This window comes from Diceros bicornis, chromosome X (assembly GCF_020826845.1).
Source record: "Diceros bicornis minor isolate mBicDic1 chromosome X, mDicBic1.mat.cur, whole genome shotgun sequence".
NCBI lineage: Eukaryota > Metazoa > Chordata > Mammalia > Perissodactyla > Rhinocerotidae > Diceros > Diceros bicornis.
Window position 1 is genome coordinate 64224868 of NC_080781.1, and position 18911 is coordinate 64243778.

The 18911-nt window shown below is 41.3% G+C and overlaps 2 protein-coding genes across 3 annotated transcripts in view; both read right to left on the reverse strand.

Annotated features, from left to right (window-relative positions):
* Window positions 1–18911, reverse strand: part of SNX12 (sorting nexin 12) — a 203324-nt gene that overhangs the window by 33458 nt on the left and 150955 nt on the right. The gene's annotated exons all lie outside the window — the stretch shown is intronic.
* SLC7A3 (solute carrier family 7 member 3) lies at window positions 3919–9190 on the reverse strand. 2 transcript variants are annotated; one of them, XM_058536119.1, is made up of 12 exons: window positions 9078–9189; window positions 7666–8065; window positions 7167–7325; window positions 6800–6977; window positions 6486–6598; window positions 6139–6361; window positions 5825–5964; window positions 5624–5726; window positions 5214–5380; window positions 4863–5029; window positions 4435–4543; window positions 3919–4299 (listed from the first exon to the last, which is right to left on the reverse strand). In XM_058536119.1, the coding sequence occupies exons 2-12, from the start codon at window positions 8033–8035 to the stop codon at window positions 4169–4171; spliced, it is 1860 nt and encodes a 619-aa protein (XP_058392102.1). In that variant the 5' UTR covers window positions 8036–8065; window positions 9078–9189; the 3' UTR covers window positions 3919–4168. The 2 variants fall into 2 exon arrangements, with proteins under 2 accessions (XP_058392102.1, XP_058392103.1); XM_058536120.1 differs by lacking the exons at window positions 6486–6598; window positions 6800–6977 and having other exon boundaries at window positions 9078–9190.

Consider the following 18911-nt stretch of genomic DNA (forward strand, 5'->3'; position numbering starts at 1 on the left):
TACATAATGTTCCCTCCTCCTGTAATGCTCTCCTCCCGTTTGTGAAATTACACATTTTACTTAGCCTTTAAGCACCAGCTTAAAAGCCTCAACATCCAAGACTTCCCAGAACTCCCTGCCAGAACTCCCGCACGGGAATTCTCATGGTACTTCATGCATACCTCTCTTAGGACACTTATTATTTTCTACTTTGTATCTTTGTACTTATTCGGGCCAATTTTATCTCTGACTTCTTGAGGAGATTAAGATTAGACCATGCCTAAAGCAATTTTCTACTTCATCTTCAAGCATAGTGTCCTATATTCACTGTGTTGACTACCTAAGTGTTTTCAAAGTGTGGTATATATGATTATTTTAGGTGGTGCACAGCCAAACATTTTTTAATAGTTGGATATTTATTTTAATGTGTATTAGGAAAATACTTTGTTTTCTATTATGATAGTGGTGAAATATTTTCTTTTAAAAATAAGTGTATTTAAGGGCTGGCCCGATGGCGTAGCAGTTAAGTTCGTGCGCTCTGCTTCGGCGGCCCTGGGTTTGCAGGTTCAGATCCCAGGCGTGGACCTACACACCGCTCATCAAGCCATGCTGTGGCGGTGTCCCATATAAAACAGAGGAAGATGGGCACGGATGTTAGCCCAGGGCCAGTCTTCCTCGGCAAAAAGAGGAAGATTGGCAACAGATGTTAGCTCAGGGCTAATCCTCCTCGCAAAAAATAAATAAATAAATAAGTGTATTTAAGCTTAAAAAGCGAGGTTGTTTTTTTTTTTTTAATAGTATAGTACAGGAACTACACAAATAAAGAAAAATTCATGAAGGTTACACTTACCTGTCTGAGGTCTGGGAAACACTGCACTGAATGAAAAAAGACTAGAGAACCAAATCACAGAACTACTCTCTCCCTCACAAATGGTTTATTTAAACAGTAGTACCAGGATTTATTTGCTCTCTCCATTGACAGTCTTCTTTAAGCATACAGTAAATACAAGTATTGCCCATCTTAAAAAAAAAAAACACAAAACCTCTCCCTCAACTCTCTCCAGCTGTTACCCTGAAATGCTGGCCTATAGCCCGTGTCCAATTCCTCACCCTCCATTCACTCAAGCCACTGCAATATGGCTTCCACCCTCACCATCTGACCTAAAACTGCTCTTGAAATGATCAATTACCTACTAACTGACAAAACCAATGAATCTTTTTCTGTCCTTATTTAATTTGGCTATGTGGGCAGCATTTGGCATTGTCAGCTGTTCCCGAAAAGTTCTTTCCTCCCTGTTCCTCATCAGGAACTCTCCTGTTCCTCAGTCTCCTCCATCTCCTGCACTGAGTCACGCTCCTCTCTCTCTTAAACGTTAGAGTTCCCCAAACCTTTTACTATTATGATGATTATAAAAGGAATGAAAAAAGTAATGTTTGTACCTAGTAAAAAACTGCAAAAATACAGAAGAGAAACCAGAGGATAACAGTTTCTTTTATATTTCTCCCCCCCCAAAAAATTATGTATAAATACATCTTTTGTTCTTTCACACAAATGTTCTGCACCTTGGGGTTTTTGTTCCTTTTTGTTTTATTTCTACTTAATAGTGTATCTTTCCATATCGCCTCTTAGCACATGTAATTCTATCTCATTTTTTTAATGGCTGTATAAGTATTCTACTGGATTAATATAACTTATTTAACTAGTTCTTTGCTGATGCACATTAGGTAGCTTCCAAGTTTTGTTATATTAAATAACTTTGCAGTAAATATCCTTATATATGCAAAATTTTTAAAATTCCTGTAAGTGGAATTGTCAGATCAAAAGGAATGTTTTAATTCTTATATCATCAAATTACCCTCCACAAAAGTTACAAAAATGTATATCCCCATCCTGCATAAGACTGCCTGTTTACCCTCACTTTTGCCAACACCTAGTCATTGAAATTTGTTTTGCCAGTCTGTAAGGTAAGAACTGAGATCTCATGGTTGTTTGATTTGCATTTCTTTAATGAGTGAGGTTGAGTATCTTTTCTTATATTTATTGGTGTTTTATATGCTTTTTCTGAAAACTATTTACATCTTTTACTCATTTTTCTATCAGGTTATTCATCTCGTTCCAGTTGATTTGTACGAGTTCTTTGCATATAAAGGAAATTATATAATTTGTGCTGCAAAATTTTTTCCTTTTGATTGTTTATTTTGCCCCAAGGCAATCTTTAGCCCCACACACAGCTTCTAGCACATACACGTATGTCCTCTGAGTCTATGACTCCTAAATCTAAAACTCTAGCCCAGACCTCTGTCTAGTCTAGCTCCAAGTTTCAGTTGTTAATTATAGATCCTCACCTATATGAAGCTCAACTCATGTATGTTTATAACTTCAGCATATCTGGAACTGAATTCATCTTTCCCCAAATATGCTCTTCCTTTTATGCTTTCTATCTAATAATTTGATCACTCACCCAGAAATTTCACCCAGAAATCTAAGTCATCCACTTCTTTCTTACCTCCCACATCCAACTGACCAAAAACCCTGAAATATTTTGCCCAAATGACTGCAGTGCTCTCCTAATTACTGCTAGCAACATCACACAGTGATCAAAGAGCACAGGCTGCAGAGTCAGACAGAACTGTGTTCATATCCTGGCCCTGACCATTCTAACTTATGTGACCTAGAGCATATTTCTTACCCAAAACCTGTTCCCTCATCTGTAAAAAATAATTATTATAACATCTACTTCATAGGGTTATTGCAAGGACTAAATGAGATTGTATGCACAGTATCTGATATATAATAAATACTCGATAAATGGTAGCTATTATCACATAGCTCTAGCTTCCCCCACCCTCCTCCAAGCCATCCTCCTTGCTGTTGCCAGACTAACAAATCCAACCATCCCCCTTGCTTGGAATCCTTCAGTGATTCCCCCACCTCCTTCACACACAATTTATAAGACAACATCTGAATTCCTTAGTAGGGTATACAGGCTATTCATATGGTCTCTGTTATCTTTCAGCACAACCCCATAGACACTACCCTCGAGCCACATTAAACTATACGTCATACCCCCATACACAATATGCTTTTTCACACTTCCATGATTTTGGGCACACTGTTCACTGACAGACATGCCCTCCCCTCAGTCCACTTCATAAACACCTGTTCAAGACTCAGGTCAAGCAAGTCCTTCTTTGTGCTTCCATAGCACTCAGCACTTACGCCCGCCCTGGTGCAAAATCACATTGTTTCATGTTTACCTGCTTGTCTCTCTCACTAGATTCTAAGTTCCTTGAGGGCAGTGACTATGTTTTATTCATGTTTGTATCCCCAGCGCCCAGCATGGGGCCTAACATTTCATAGGAGCTCCACATATATTTGTTGAATAAATGGATGAATGAATAGCTCTTGGTCTGAGCAGAGCACTGAACTCTGTTCCCTTATTACTTCAGTAGCAGTCAGTATCTATACATATATACAGTCTTTTACCAAACCCCCTCCCCTATTGTCTGCCCCTCCTTCCAGCAGTGCCAAACACCCCAGCCAAAATTTCTGTTGCCCAGGCAGTCACAGGAGTCTGGGACTGGTCCAACTAGAAGGGGTAGAACAGCAGACAATGGTCTCAGTGTAGGCCCTGACCAATGCCAGTGTTGAGATCAGAGTCCACCCCCAAATCCCAAAGACGAGTGTTGCTGTCTACTTATTCAGAACCTAACCTTTAGTGTAGCATGGGGGAAACACATCTCAAGATCATTCCTTTAAGTGTGACTAGACTTGATGGCGGCTTACACTATCCCCCTCAAACCCTGAGCCAACAGGAAGCACACAAGCACAACAGATACTTTTGTGGTGACTGGAGCAAACAAAGGACACATATCTGAAGCTCTCCACTCTAAAAGTCAGGCTCCACATCATCTCTAGCAGCAAAGAACAGGACATAGTTTCTTTTTCTAGTTTCTTTTAATAATAATTTTTTAAAAGCCAGTAAGCAGCTACAGATACAATTAAAAAGTAGACAAGTAAAAAAAAAGAAGACAAGAAACAGCAGAGACACATCCTTCACTCCACAATAAATACAGAGCTCTATTAGTGTTCTCCCATCAACATCCCATGGGAGGCCTAGCTCTCTGTGGTCAGGAGTACTCTCCATTATTGTGCAGGGGAACCAGACAGCATTCAGGTGTGCTGATGTCAAATCGAATGTGTACAGGCACTGGTGAGATCAAGGTCTACAGTTTTGGCCCTGGATTTGAGTGGGGGTTGGTCACTCTTAACCTCTTCCAGGCTGTGCTGGATCCCATAGCCAAAGTAGATAGCAAACCCTAGTGGGGAAAAGGAGCTGTGAGGTTGGGAAATAGTGACCTGTAAAGGCTTAATAGGTCTCCTACTCGAGACCAAGAGGGGAAGAGTTGGGATAGGACATCCAAGAGGCCTACTCTTCCCAAGTAGATACCTACCAATCAGCATCCAGACCCCAAATCGGGCCCAGGTGCCAGCTGTCATCTGCATCATAAGGTAAACATTCACAAAGAGGCTCATTAGTGGGAGGAGAGGCAAAGCAGGTACCTGGGAACAAAGCAAAATCTTCTTTGTATATACCACAAGGTGACCTATAAAGAGATCCCTAACCTACTCAAGCCAGGAAAGGGCGAGTCCAACTCCTACACATACTGCGTATTTCAGTGCCCACTCATTTAGTGTACCTCACTCATATGGGACTCCAAGAATACGCAGAGTCTGGGGAAATGGAACTGGAAAGGAACTAAGGAGGATCAGAGAAGTCTTTGGCTTAGGCATCTCCTATATATGAACCTTATTAGACCACAAGCTACCTGGAACCCATTCTTCCAACATGGGTTGATGGGCAGAAAGAGAAGTCGTTTACCTTAAAGTGAAGGGGAGTGGAGCTCTGTGGCTGCCTCCAGATGACCCCAGTGATCCCAGTAATGAGCATCAGGAGCAGCACAACCACTGCAATCCACACTGGGTCTCCAGAAAGCAGTGGAATTTGCCAATGGGCCAGCACCAGGCAAAGGACAGTCAGCAGTAGAGCTTCAAGAGTCAAGTTGAGAAACATCAAAACCAACTCGAGACCAATATGTTAAGACATTAAGGCACCCCATTCCAAGGAGGGTCACCCTCTCTCTAGTTCTTCCTCAGCCACCCAATGCCACACACTCCCTCCCCCCATCATGCTGCCCTCATAGTCATCCCAGAGAAAAACTCCACTGCTCACCAAGCAGTGAGGAACAAACATAGACAACTTGGCCAGAGAGTGGAGTGGGGATGGAGTTGAGTGGACAAAATAGTCCCTGTAGGGTTAGCTTCTCTGCTTCAGGTATCTTCTCCTCCTGCAACTCCACTTCATCTTCCTCATTCTTCATCTCCTGGTCAGGCTGATACCTGAGGCAATAGTAAGAAGGCAGTATTAAGAACAACCCTTAACCACTTTACCATCTTCATCCAGGCAGTTTACCCTTCCTTGTCAGGGTAGGATAGAAGCTCTTTTTGGCAGGGAGGGATATCCATATTCCTTAAGGAGAGTCAGGAAGATGAAAGCAGAGGAGGAAGGAGTAGCAGATCCCCATTATTCCTCATCCGAGAATTAAAACCAAAATCACAGTATGTGGAGGAAGGGAGTCTCACCTGAGGATGAGAACACAAATAGCCACCAGGGAGTAAGCAAGCAGGGTCCCAATTGACATGAGGTCCACAAGATCAGTGAGTTCAAACAGGAATGCCATGAATGCTGAAATTGATGGGCAGAACATAAGAAATGAGAGAAAGAAAGAGCAAAGTTAAGGAGTTGGTGAAACAACTAGGGGAAGGGCAAAGATGATTTTTCACCTGCGATAATGCCAGAGACCACAGTGGCGACGATGGGGGTGTGTGTGCCGGTGTGGACCCGAGCAAGGACACGGAACAGGAGGCCATCCTCCGCCATCGCATACATCACCCGAGGCATGGGGAACATAGAGCCCAAGAGGCTGGAAAGAAGAATGCCCAGAGGGGCATGAGATGACTGTGATCTCTCTCCCCAAGCCTGTGAGGTTAAGGAGTCTCCACCTTCTCCTCACAGCACTTTTAAGGGGTATTCTCTGGTACTGAATGCTATAACCTGAGACTTGGACATCAGAGGAGAACAAATATTTGACACTGACCTGGTAGAAAGAGCACAGAGGGATCCAATAGCCACAACATAGCGGGCAGGGGCCCATCCAATATGGAGAAATGCCTCAGGCAAGGGGCTCTCAGGTTGAAGCTGGTAGTAAGGCATCATGAGCGTGAGCGCGGAAGAGACACCAAAATACGCCAAAAAGCAGACGAACAGTGAAATCACAATGCCCATGGGGATGGAACGCTGGGGATTCTGGGCCTCTTCCCCTGCAGGAAGGGTCACAAGATTCTGAATCAGGAAAGCAGGCTTGCTCCTCTATCACCCCCAATCTGCATGCAGCCTGACACACACTGTGCCCAAACCCCAGACAGAATGGAATGACTGTGTTACCAGTGGTAGCAATACAGTCGAAACCAACAAATGCATAGAAACAGGTAGCTGCTCCACGGAGAATCCCCTCGAAGCCGAAAGGCACAAATCCTCCAGAGCCCAGAGGGCCCAAGCTAAAGCGGAAGAAGGGATGAAAAAGGTAAAGATGTGTTCAGCCAGCTCTGTACCTTTCTCTAAAGCCAAACTACTGAGCTAGGTCTTCAAGGCCGCGGCTCCCATTCCTCCCCACTCCCAATCCAGAATCCCTCAGCCTGGAACCCCCTGCTCCCCATCATGTTCCCAGCTCTGCATCTCCCGAATATAAATCTCCTAACCTATAGGTATCATTGAGTCCAGCCATGGCCAGTTTGTAGTCCTCTTCTGTGAGCTTCCAGTTGTGCAAGTCCCCCTTAATAAAGCCAGAGACGATGACAAAACCGAGAACCAAAAGGTTCATCCCCGTGAACACTTTGGTAACCAGGGCCGACTCACTAGCCCCCAAAGCCAGCAATCCTGTGGGAAAGAGGCATTCAGGACTCTAAGAAATAAAGTCCTCAGTCCAAGCTTCATTTCCTAGCCTCTACGTGCAGACCGTTCCTTCCCAGCTTCTCTTCTTTCTCACCATTATCATCTCCACCAAGCCCTTCTCAGGCCTAGTCCCTCCTAGCCTACCCCCATCATTATCCCTGTCCCTTGCCATACCAGTGAGCAACAATACAAGGCCCATAGCAAAGAAGTCTGGATATTCTGCGAGGACATGGGGAACGTGCAGTGAGATGCTCCCCTGCAGGGTCTGAGAGATGTGGTTCCCAATTAGGTTGTCAAAAGCTGAGCTCCAGGCCCGGGCCACACTGGCTGTACCTGGTGGAGCAGAGGGATAAACACAGGGTCACGTTTCCTCCCTCCCCTCTTCCCTCCCCCATACCAGTCTCACAAGAATCCCTGCTATTTTCACCTAGTCTTACTTTTTAAGAACCAAAACCAGTCAATTAAGGAAACCAGGACAGAGGTAAGTATAATGAACAATTTCTCTATACCTTCAACCCTCCTAGCCCCCCAACACACACACACACACACACATTTAGGGATATTGAAGTCTTGTGAATGAAGAAGAATACCTCACTTCACCATTCCACCCAGATTTCCTGACTCAAAGCCCCTTCATTGGCTGTGCAGTTCCCTCCCTGCCCCACCATCTCACCGATAACATAGGAGAGGATGAGGTTCCAGCCAGTGGTGAAGGCCCAGAGTTCACCCACAGTGACATAGCTGTAGAGATATGCAGAACCAGAACGGGGAACCCGGGCACCAAACTCGGCATAGCACAGCCCAGCCAACACAGAAGACAGGGCAGCCACCAAAAAGCAGATCACAATGGATGGTCCTGCTTTATCTTTAGCCACCTCGCCAGCCAGGACATACACGCCTGCACCCAACGTGCTGCCCACACCCAGGGCCACTAAATCCAAAGTGCTCAGGCATCTGGCAAGGCGAGTCTCAGCCATGCCTGGCTCCAGTGTACGTCTGCGTACCAGCTTTTGACCAAATCTGCGAAGTGCCTGCCACAGCATTGTAGCTGGAATTGAAGAGGATGCTAGGATCTGGTGAAAAACAAGACAAAAGCCCTTCAATAGGGCTCATTATCCCTAAGCTCTAAGACTGAATTACAATACCCACTCCATCAAGCAAAGGAACTATGGGGGGATGGGGAGGAGGATATTGAAGGGACAAAGGCAAGTCAATTTTCTTCCAACCTCAGTTTCTTCCTATGCAAGTAGAGATAACAATAACTCACAGGTTGGTGGAAGGACTAATTTCACAAAAGGCATGTGTGAAAGCCCCCTATAGTACAGTGGCCTGGTACCTAGTAGGTACTAAGTCAATATTAGTCTCTTCTTTCTCCGGCGGAGGAACTAGAGGGTTTATCCTAGACTCCGACCCAGGAACCGTGGAACCTAATCTCATCTGTGTCTGTTCCCTGGCCTGTAGCTCCTTGGGAATGAAACAGAACTCAACCCAGGAGGGGCCAGCAACTCTGGGGAGAACCCCCTTCTCACACCCAATATCCATTTTCCTTTTCAGTGCTCGCCCTCAGGGCTACTTAATAAGCATGGTTCCCAGATCGCCTGGAGGGAGGAGGGATAGACCTCCGCTGCAGATCAAAAGTGAGCACCGACTCAATTCCATCCCTCCTCCCCAAGCCCACACCGCGCAACTGGGACGCAGCCGTCGCCCAGGGCAGTAAGCAAATGTTCCCCCACTTCCTCCCGCCTCGCTAGGCTGACCAGCAAGCGTCAACAGTGAGGCGGGGCTTCGACATCTAAAGATTTGGAGACGCGCCCCGAGAGGGGCCCCTGAGCCGCCCGAAACTGCTCGCACCAGAGAGGAGGGGTTCCGCCTTATGCCCCACGACTCAGCTCCCAGATTCTTATGCTCCCATCTAGAAAGGGTCTGGGGCTGAGGAGCAGATGGGAGCCTTGGCTCCCGGGGCCGGGGTCTCGCCAGCAACAGGTCACGGCCGCGTTGATGCAACTGCATGCCATGGTTGCCAGAAAATCCTAGGGATGCCCTCGCCGTCCCCCTCCGACACACGTGTCGGCCCCCAAGGCTTACCAGAGAGCTGTTGCAAGCCCAAGGAGTGGAGAGTCTTGGATGGGGTTCGGTGAGGCTGAGTTAAGCCGAGTTGGGTTGGGGCTGTGGAGTTACGTGGCTCAGGCTTCAAAGCTGCTGCTTGGGGTCGTTGCGCGCCAAGCGCCCCTTATATACACCGGGAGGCGGAGCCGGTAACGTCATGGAATCCCACCCCCAAACCTCCTCCCTACACACGACACACACACACACACACACACACACACACACACACACACAAGCCTCAGCTTTGCAAAGGGGATTGCGTACACACACACACACACACACACACACACACACACTCCTCAATTTTGCAAAAGGGATTGCGTGTGGCCTGAGACTGCCTTCCCACTTGCAACAGCAAGACCAGCGTGGCAAGGAGCGAGAAAGGGGGGAGGGCAGCCTTTTCCCATTCTCCTGGCTTATCGTCAGAGCAGGACAATAAGAGGCTTCCTGGCCTCTAGAGACCCCCTGGGATTTTCTACCTTTGTGCCTTGATAGTCGGAATCAGTGATTGGCGGGTGTGGGGGAGGGGGATAAGAGGTGGAGTGGAAAACAGCACAGGGAGTCTTCAACTCACTCTCCCTCAGTCTTCCTTAGCTTTCTTTTCTACACGAGGTTCCCCCACCCCTGAAATCTTTCCCAAAGACCATATCAGATTATTGGCAGCCACCTGACTCCCACCCCTCAGCTCTCACCCTCAACTGTGGGTGTTTCTAATGCAGTTAGCAAGAGAATGGAAGATGATTTCAATCATCACCTCTACACAGATAATTAATCCCATCTAGATTTCTAGGCCCCAATCTCTCCGTAGTGTATCTTTAGCTTCCTCTAAATGTTAAACTATTTTTTTTAATTTTTATTTACTTTTTTCCCCCCAAAGCCCCAGTAGATAGTTGTATGTCATAGATGCACATCCTTCTAGTTGCTGTATGTGTGACACGGCTTCAACATGGCTGAAGAAGCAGTGCGTTGGTGCGCGCCCGGGGTCCGAACCACGACCGCCAGCTGCAGAGCACAGGCACTTAACGGCTAAGCCACGGGGCCAGCCCCTGTTAAACTATTAAATATGAAATTTGGACAATATTGAAATATTGGAGGAGGGAGCTTATTTAATTCCATTTTACTGATGAGTAAGCTGAGGCTCAGAGGCATGACTTGCCTGACATCATACCATAATTATGTGTTGACCACTTTACTGATAAAACCTGGCCTACTGGACTTCGAAGCCTGCCTCCCATAGGTACCATACCTAATGTAAATGCACAAGAAGAGGAGGTGTGGTGGCAAGCAAAGCCAAACAGGGAGGAGCATCAGCATCAAGACAGCCCCTTTTAAGCTAGGAGTTTCTGGGAAACTGAAGAGGAGCCAAAGAATCAAAGAATGATCACACTGGGTGTCAGACCCATAATCCCACCCAGCCCAATCAGTCACAATGGAGCAACAAGAGTTGTGAAGGTGTGGTTCTCTTCCACCAAGATGTCTCAGGAATTAAGGATGGACCCAAATATCCTTGTTTCCTTTAAATTATCCATTATGAATATGTCACCCAAGAATCTGTCTAAAATCTAAATCTTTTTTGAAGTAGTAATTGGTATTTTCAGATAAATACAGCTCCATTTTGGCATTCTTTACGTATTTATTAAGCACTAACTGTGTATAACAGCTAGTGTAGCAATGAAGAGACTACAAAAGAAACATAAAATAAAATCTTTCCCCTCCTAGTCTTAAAAATCTAGTTAGGAAAAGAAAACACACCCGATACAATTGAAACAATATTACAGAGTGCTTAAGAGTGCAGTCTTGGGAGTTAGACCTAGGTTAAATCAGCCACTGTGGGCTTCAGCAAATTATCTAACATCTCTGAACCTCAGTTTCTGGATATAATATACACATTTCACAGGGTTGTTGAGATTCTTAGATGAGATTATAAAGTCAACTCTTCTTCCTGCCTGGCACATGGGAAGTATTCAATAAAAACCTGCTACATATTCAGAATAATATGTTAGTGTGTATGATGATGATTTGGTTGCTTAGATTAAGTGATCGATTTGATTATGAGATTAGTTGACAAATTGGTGTTGTAAATATTCAGGGAAAGAAGTCATCAGTACAGACTAGAACATATAAAGAAGATCTTTTAATTTGTAAGGCGTTGAGGAGGTAGTCGGCAGGACTTGAAGGACAAAGGGTGGATGAGCTCTGGACCCACAAAGAGGCATGAAGTAAAGCCAGGAGCCCATGTAGAGACCAGCATATCAAGTGCAGTGTTTGTTAGGCTGCAGTGGAAGATAAGGTTGAATAACGGACGACTCCTTCTTGGAGTAAATTTATTACCCAATCTGTAAACAGTAATTCTTATCATTGGTCATAAACTCACACCAGTCAAGTCTAACAGTAGACTTAATAGGCACTCAATTATTCAATAAAAACTTAATTAGAAGCATCAGGAGGTGCCCTCCACTTCTAGCATTCCAAGATTTTGTGAACAACTATTTTCATCCACCTAGCCATCCCTTTCATGAATTTGTAGAATTCAAACATATTTCCTTCCTCAGCTTTTATCTTTCCAGAAGTTCCACGGTGTCCTGTATCATTATGGACTTTCTCCAACTCTAATATCCCTTTCTTGTTGTACGATGACCAGGTGCAAAACATTGAATAGTTTTGTTTGTTTTTATTATAAAACAATTTAACACTAATGAAAACTGCAAAAAAAGTCACACATAATTCCTATCAAACCAACTATTTGTGTTTTTGCATGCTCTGTTATGGTCTTTGTATATATATATATATAAATCATATAATTTTGCTTTCTCCTTTTTTCATGATCAAATATTTTTTCAAATTACTACTGGTATTCAAAATCATCATTGTTAGTGATTGCATAATATTCCATAGCACTGATGTACCATTATTTATTTAACCATTTAAACATTTATTCAGGTTTTTTCCAGCTTTCTTTTATTCTAAGAAACACCTTCATTAATACAATGTCTCTATTTAGTTGAATTACTTTCTTAGGCTTCATTCCCAGGAGTGGGATTATTGGGTCAAAGATAATGAACATATTTATAAACTTTGGTACTTGTTACAGTGCTTCACCAAAGGATTTTTGTGCTATCAGCCATGTTAGAGTAAACCAGCTTTACCACAATCTCACCAGCATAGCTATCATTTAAACAAGTTATTTGCTAATAAAATAACATAGAAGTAGAAAGAAGATCATTCTGTTTATAATGAATATTTCTTTTGGAAATTGTTTATTCATAGCTTTTCTTTTTCCAACTTACTTATTTGAGTTTTGATCCTTTCCTTATAAATTATAATAATTTTTTTCCAGTTTTATTGAGAAATAATTGACATACATCACTGTATAAGTTTAAGGTATACAGCATGATGGTTTGATTTACATATATTGTGAAACGATTACCACAATAGGTTCAGCTTAACATCCATCTTCTCCTATAGATACAAAAAAAAGAAAAGAAAGAAGAAAAGAAAAAAGGAAAAAAATTTTCTCCTTTGTGATGAGAACTCATAGGATTTACTCTCTTAACAACTTCCATGTATACCACACAGCAGTGTTAACTATAATCATCATGCTGTACATTACATCCCTAGTACTTATTTATCTTATAACTGGAAGTTTGCACCCTTTCACCACCTTCCTCCAATTTCCTTTCTTCTCACCCTCCACCTCTGGTAACCACAAGTCTGATCTCTTTTTCTATGAGTTTGTTTTTTGGGTTTTTTTTTAGATTCCACATATAAATGAGATCATACAGCATTTGTGTTTCTCTATCTGACTTATTTCACTTAGCATAATACCTTCAAGGTCCATCCACGTTGTCACAAATGATAGGATTTCCTCATTTTTTATGGCTAAATAATATTCCATTGTATATATATACCACAACTTCTTTATCCACTCATTCATCTATGGACACTTAGGTTGTTTCCATGTCTTGGCTACTGTAAATAATGCTACTATGAACATGGGGGTGCAGATATCTTTTCAAGTTAGTGCTTTCATTCTTTTGGATATATTCTCAGAAGTGGAATTGCTGGATCATATGGCAGTTCTGTTTTTAATTTTTTGAGGATCCTCCATACCATTTTCCATAGTGACTGTACCAATTTACAATCCCACCAACAGTGCACAAGCATTCCCTTTTCTCCACGTCTTTACCAGCATCCTGTCTTTTTGATGATGGCCATTCTGACAGGTATGAGGTGATATCTCATTGTGGTTTTAATTTGCATTTCCCTAATGACCAGCGATATTGAGCATTTTTTCATGGTCTTTCATATATCTTCTTTGGAGGAATGTCTATTCAGTTCCTTTCCCCATTTTTTAATTGGGTTATTTGTTTTTTTTGCTATTGAGTTGTATGAGTTCTTTGTATATTTTGGATATAGCCCCTTATCAGATATATGGTTTGCAAATATTTTCTCCCATTCTGTAGGTTGTCTTTTCACTTTGTTGATGATTTCTTTTGCTGTGCAGAAGCTTTGTAGTTTGACGTAATCAAACTTGTTTATTCTTGATTTTGTTACTTGTGCTTTAGATGTCGTATCCAAAAAATGCTTAGCAAGACCCATGTCAGGGAGCTTTATTCTTACGTTTTCCTCTAGGAGTTTCATGGTTTCAGGTCTTACATTTAAGTCTTTAATCCATTATGAGTTAATTTTTATGAGTGGTGTAAGATATAGGTCCAGTTTCATTCTTGTACATGTAAATATCCAGTTATCCCAGCACCATTTATTGAAAAGACTGCCTTGTCAAATATTAGTTGACTGTGTATGCTTGGGTTTATTTCTGGGCTCTCAGTTCCATTCCATTGGTCTACTTGTCTGTTTTTATGCCAGTACCATACTGTTTTGATGACTATAGCATTATAGTATAGCTAGAAATGGGGAAATGTGATGCCTCTGGCTTTGTTCTTTGTTCTCAGCATTTTTTTGGCTCTTCAGGGTCATTTGTAGTTCTATATAAATTTTAGTGGTGTTTTTTCTACTTCAGTAAAAATTGACATCAGAATCTTGGTAGGGATTGCATTGAATCCATAAATGGCTTTTGGTAGTATTGACATTTTAACAATATTAATTCTTCCAATCCATGAACATGAGATATCTTTCCATTTATTTGTGTCTTCTTTGATTTCTTTCATCGATGTCTTATAGTTTTCATAGTGGAGATCTTTCACCTCCTTAGTCAAATTTATTTTAAGTATTTGTTTTTGATGCTATTGTAAAAGGGATCAATTTCTTTATTTCTTTTTCAGAACATTCATTGTTAGCGTATAGAAATGGTACTGATTTTTGTATGTTAATTTTGTATCCTGCAACTTTACTGAATAGAATGAATTCTTTACATAAATATTAACCTTTCTTCTGTAATATTTGATTCAAATATTTTCCAGTGTTTGTTGCTTTTATTTACAAAGTTTAAATTTTTAAAACTTTTTATTGAGGTATGATATACACAGAAAAATGTGCACACTGGTATCATAAACAGTTCAACAGATGTTCACAAAATGAACACAGCCATGTAAAAGCACCCACGTCAAGAAACAAAACATTATCAGTATCCCAGAAATCTCCTTCATGCTTCCTTCCAGTTACTACTCACCACCCCCTCCAACAAGGGTAATCTCTGTCCTGACTTCTAATAGCCTAGACTTTTTTCTACTTCATATAAATGGAATCATACTGTATGTAATCTTTTGTTAATTGAGAGAAAATTCACATACCATAAAATTCAGCCCTTTAAGGTGTACAATTCAGTAGTTTTTAGTATAGTCACAGAGTTATGCATCCATCACTATCAATTTTAGAACATTTTCATCATCCCAAAAAGAAACTCTGTTCCCATTCCCAGTCATTTCCCATTTCCTCCCAACTCCCTTATCCCAGCCCTAGGCAACCAGAATTCTACTTTTGTTCTCTATAAATTTGCTTATTCTGGATATTTCACATAAATAGAATCATACAGTATGTGGTCTTTTATGAACTGGCTTCTTTCATTTAGCATAATTTTTTCAAGGATCATCCATGTTGTACCACGTATATGTACTTCATTTCTCTTTATTGCCAAATAATGTTCCGTTGTCTGGAAATACCACATTTTACTTATTCATTCATCAGCTGATGGGCATTTGGATTGTTTCTATTTTCTTTTTGGCTGTTATGAATAATGCTGCTATGAACATTAGTGTACAAGTTTTTCTGTGGACATATGTTTTAAATTCTTTTGAGTACATACCTAGGAGTGGAATTGCTAGGTCATATGGTAACTCTATGCTTAACCTTTTGAGAAACTACCAGACTGTTTTCCACAAAGGCTGCACTGCTTTACATTCCCATCAGCAGTGTATGAGGCTTCCAATTACTCCACATTCTCACCAATACTTGTTATAATCCATATTTTTGATCATAGCCATCCTAGTAAGTGTGAAGTAGTATCTTACTGTGGTTTTTATCTGCATTTTGCTAACGACTAATGATGTTGAGCATCTTCTCACGTGCTTATTGGCCATTTGGATGTCTTCTTTGGAGAAAAATATATTCAAATCCTCTATTCATTTTTAATTGGGTTGTCTTTTTATTGTTGAGTTTTAAGAGTTCTTTATAGTCTAGACACTAGACCCTTATCAGAGATAAGATTTGCTAATATTTTTCTCCATTCTATGGGCTGTCTTTTCACTAGCTTCATAGTATCTTTTGATGCCCAAAAGTTTTTAACTTTGATGAGGTCTAATTTATCTATTTTTTCTTTGATTGCTTCTGCTTTAAGTGTCATATGTAAGAAATCATTGCCTAATCCATGCTCACAAAGATTTATACCTATGTTTCCCTCTAAGAGTTTTGTGGTTTTTACCTCTTATATTTAGGTCTTTGATCTATTTCAAGTTAATTTTTGTACTACATGGTGTGAGTTAGGGGTCTAAATACATTCTTTTGCATATGGATATTAAGTGTCCCAATACCATTTATTGAAAAGACTATTCTTTCCCCCACTGAATTGTCTTGGCACCCTTGTCAAAAATCAATTGACCACAAATATGAAGGTTTATTTCTGGACTCTCAATTCTATTCCATTGACATATATGTCTGTCCTTATGCCAGTACCACACTGTCTTGATTACTGTAGATTTGTAGTAAGTTTTGAAATTAGAAAATGTGAGCCCTCTAACTTTGTTCTTCTTTTCTCAAGATTGTTTTGAATATTCTAGGTCCGTTGAATTTCCATATGAAATTTAGGATTAATTAGCTTGTCAATTTCTGCAGAGAAGACTGCTGGAATTTTGATGGGTATTTCCTTAAATCCATAGATCAATTTGGGGAGTATTGCCATCTTAAAAATATCAGGTCTTTTGATCCATGAACATGGGATGTCTTTCTATTTTTTAAGGTCTTCTTTAATTTCTGCCAACAATATTTTGTAGTTTTCAGGGTGTAAGTTTTGCACTTCATTTGATAAATTTATTCCTAAGTATATTATTCTTTTTGATGATATTATAAATGGAATTGTTTTCTTAATTTCATTTTTGGTTTGTTCATTGCTCCTATAAAAATATAATTGATATTTGTATATTGATCTTGTACCCTGCAACCTGGCTGAACTCGCTTATTAGCTCTAATAGTGTTTTAATAGATTCCTTAGGACTTTCTATATACAAGATCATGTCATCTGCAAATAGAGATAGTTTACTTTTTCCTTTCCAATCTGGGTGTCTTTTATTTCTTTTCCTTGCTTAATTGTTCTAGCTCAAACTTCCAGTGCAATGTTGAATAGAAGTAGTGAGAGTAGACATCCTTGTCTTGTTCCTGATCATAGGGGGAAAGCATTCAGTTTTTCACCATTAAGTGTGAAGTCAGCTGTAGGTTTTTTGTAGACACCCTTTACCAGATTAGGGAAGTTCATTCAACATTAACTTTTTTGTGTGTGTATGTGAGGAAGATTAGCCCTGAGCTAACATCTGTTGCCAATCCTCCTCTTTTTGCTGAGGAAGATTGGCCCTGGGCTAACATCCATGCCCATCTTCCTCTACTTTATATGGGACGCTGCCCCAGCATGGCTTGATAAGTGGTGCACAGGTCCACGCCCAGGATCTGAACCTGTGAACCCCAGGCCACTGAAGCAGAGCATGCGAACCTAACCACTATGCCACCCAGCCGGCCCCAACATTAACTTTTTGAGATTCATCCATTTTTTGCGTGTGTGTGTGAGGAAGATCAGCCCTGAGCTAACATCTATGCCAATCCTCCTCTTTTTGCTGAGGAAGACTGGCCCTGAGCTAACATCTGTGCCAATCTTCCTCCACTTTATGTGGGACACTGCCACAGAATGGCCTGACAAGTGGTGCGTCAGTGCGTGCCCGGGATCCAAACCCCGGGCGGCCAGCAGCGGAGCGCACACACTTAACCGCTATGCCACAGGCCGGCCCCAAGATTCATCTATATCGTTGTGCATCATCATAGATCATTCATTCTCAGCTGTATAGTATTCCTTTGTGGGAATATGTCACAATTTATTCCTTTCTACCTTGTTGATAGACTTTTGGTTAGTTTCCAGGTTTTAGCTACTACAAACGATGCTGCTGTGAACATTCTACTACGTATTATTTGCTGACCACGTGTACATTCCTGTTGGGTATAAACCTAGCAGTGGACTTGCTGAGTCATAGAATATGAATATAATCAATTTTTGAAATTTCATGTTCAAAGTTGTCAATCTTAATTTCAAAAGAATATTAAGAGTATTGGATAATACGCTGAATTTTAAAAGAATTCTTAAGTTCACAGTGATACTTTAGAAAGGTGGAGAGAAGCTCTTCTTTATAGAACAGCAGCTAATAAATCTACAAGAAATTCTAGAATTAGAAAATCACAATTTTGCACTCACCAAAGTAATAACTGATTCAGACAAGGATAATCAATAGATGATCCTTGAGTGTTGGGAAACAGGATATTCACATGGTCTCAACGTACCACCCCACAGATTACATATTAATTCCAAACTACTGTATTAGTTTTCTATTTCTGCCATAACAAATTACTACAAACTTATTGGCTTAAGACAACACAAATTTATTATTCCACACTTTGTGTAGGTCAGAAGTCTGGCACTGCATGGCTGGATTCCTTGCTCAGGGACTCACAGGGATAAAATCAAAGTATCTGCATTCCTTTTTAGATGTTCTGGGAAAGAACCACTTCCAAGCTCATTCAAGTTGTTGGCAGAATTTAGCTCCATGCAGTTGTAGGACTGAGGTCCCCATTTCCTTAATGTGTGGTCTTCTCCATCTCCAAGCCACAATGCATCAAATCATCCTCCTGCTTTGAATCTCTCTGACTTGCTTGCCCTCTTCTACTTTTAAGGACTCATGTAATTACATTGGGCCCACTGAGATAATCCAAGACAATCTCCCTATTTTAAGGATTGGTAACCTTAATCATATCTGCAAAGTTTTTTTCACCATGTAATGTAACACATTCACGGGGACAGAAGGCCATGGGGTCCAAAATTCTGCCTACAACAGAACCTTTACAGTGAAGAGATCTGGGGGGAACCACCTTAAATAAATGATGAAACTTAGCATCACAAATAATGGGAGAAACTGACATCAAGTGCCTCTAGATGTGATGTAATGAGAAGTACGTATCATCCATGACATATTTTTGCCAAAAAATTTTAACCTGAATCAAGTCATGAGGTAGTTATCAGACAAACCCAGATTGTGAGATATTCTACAAGACAAAAGACAACTAGCCAGAACTCTGCAAATGTCTTGAAAGACAAAAGAAAAAAAA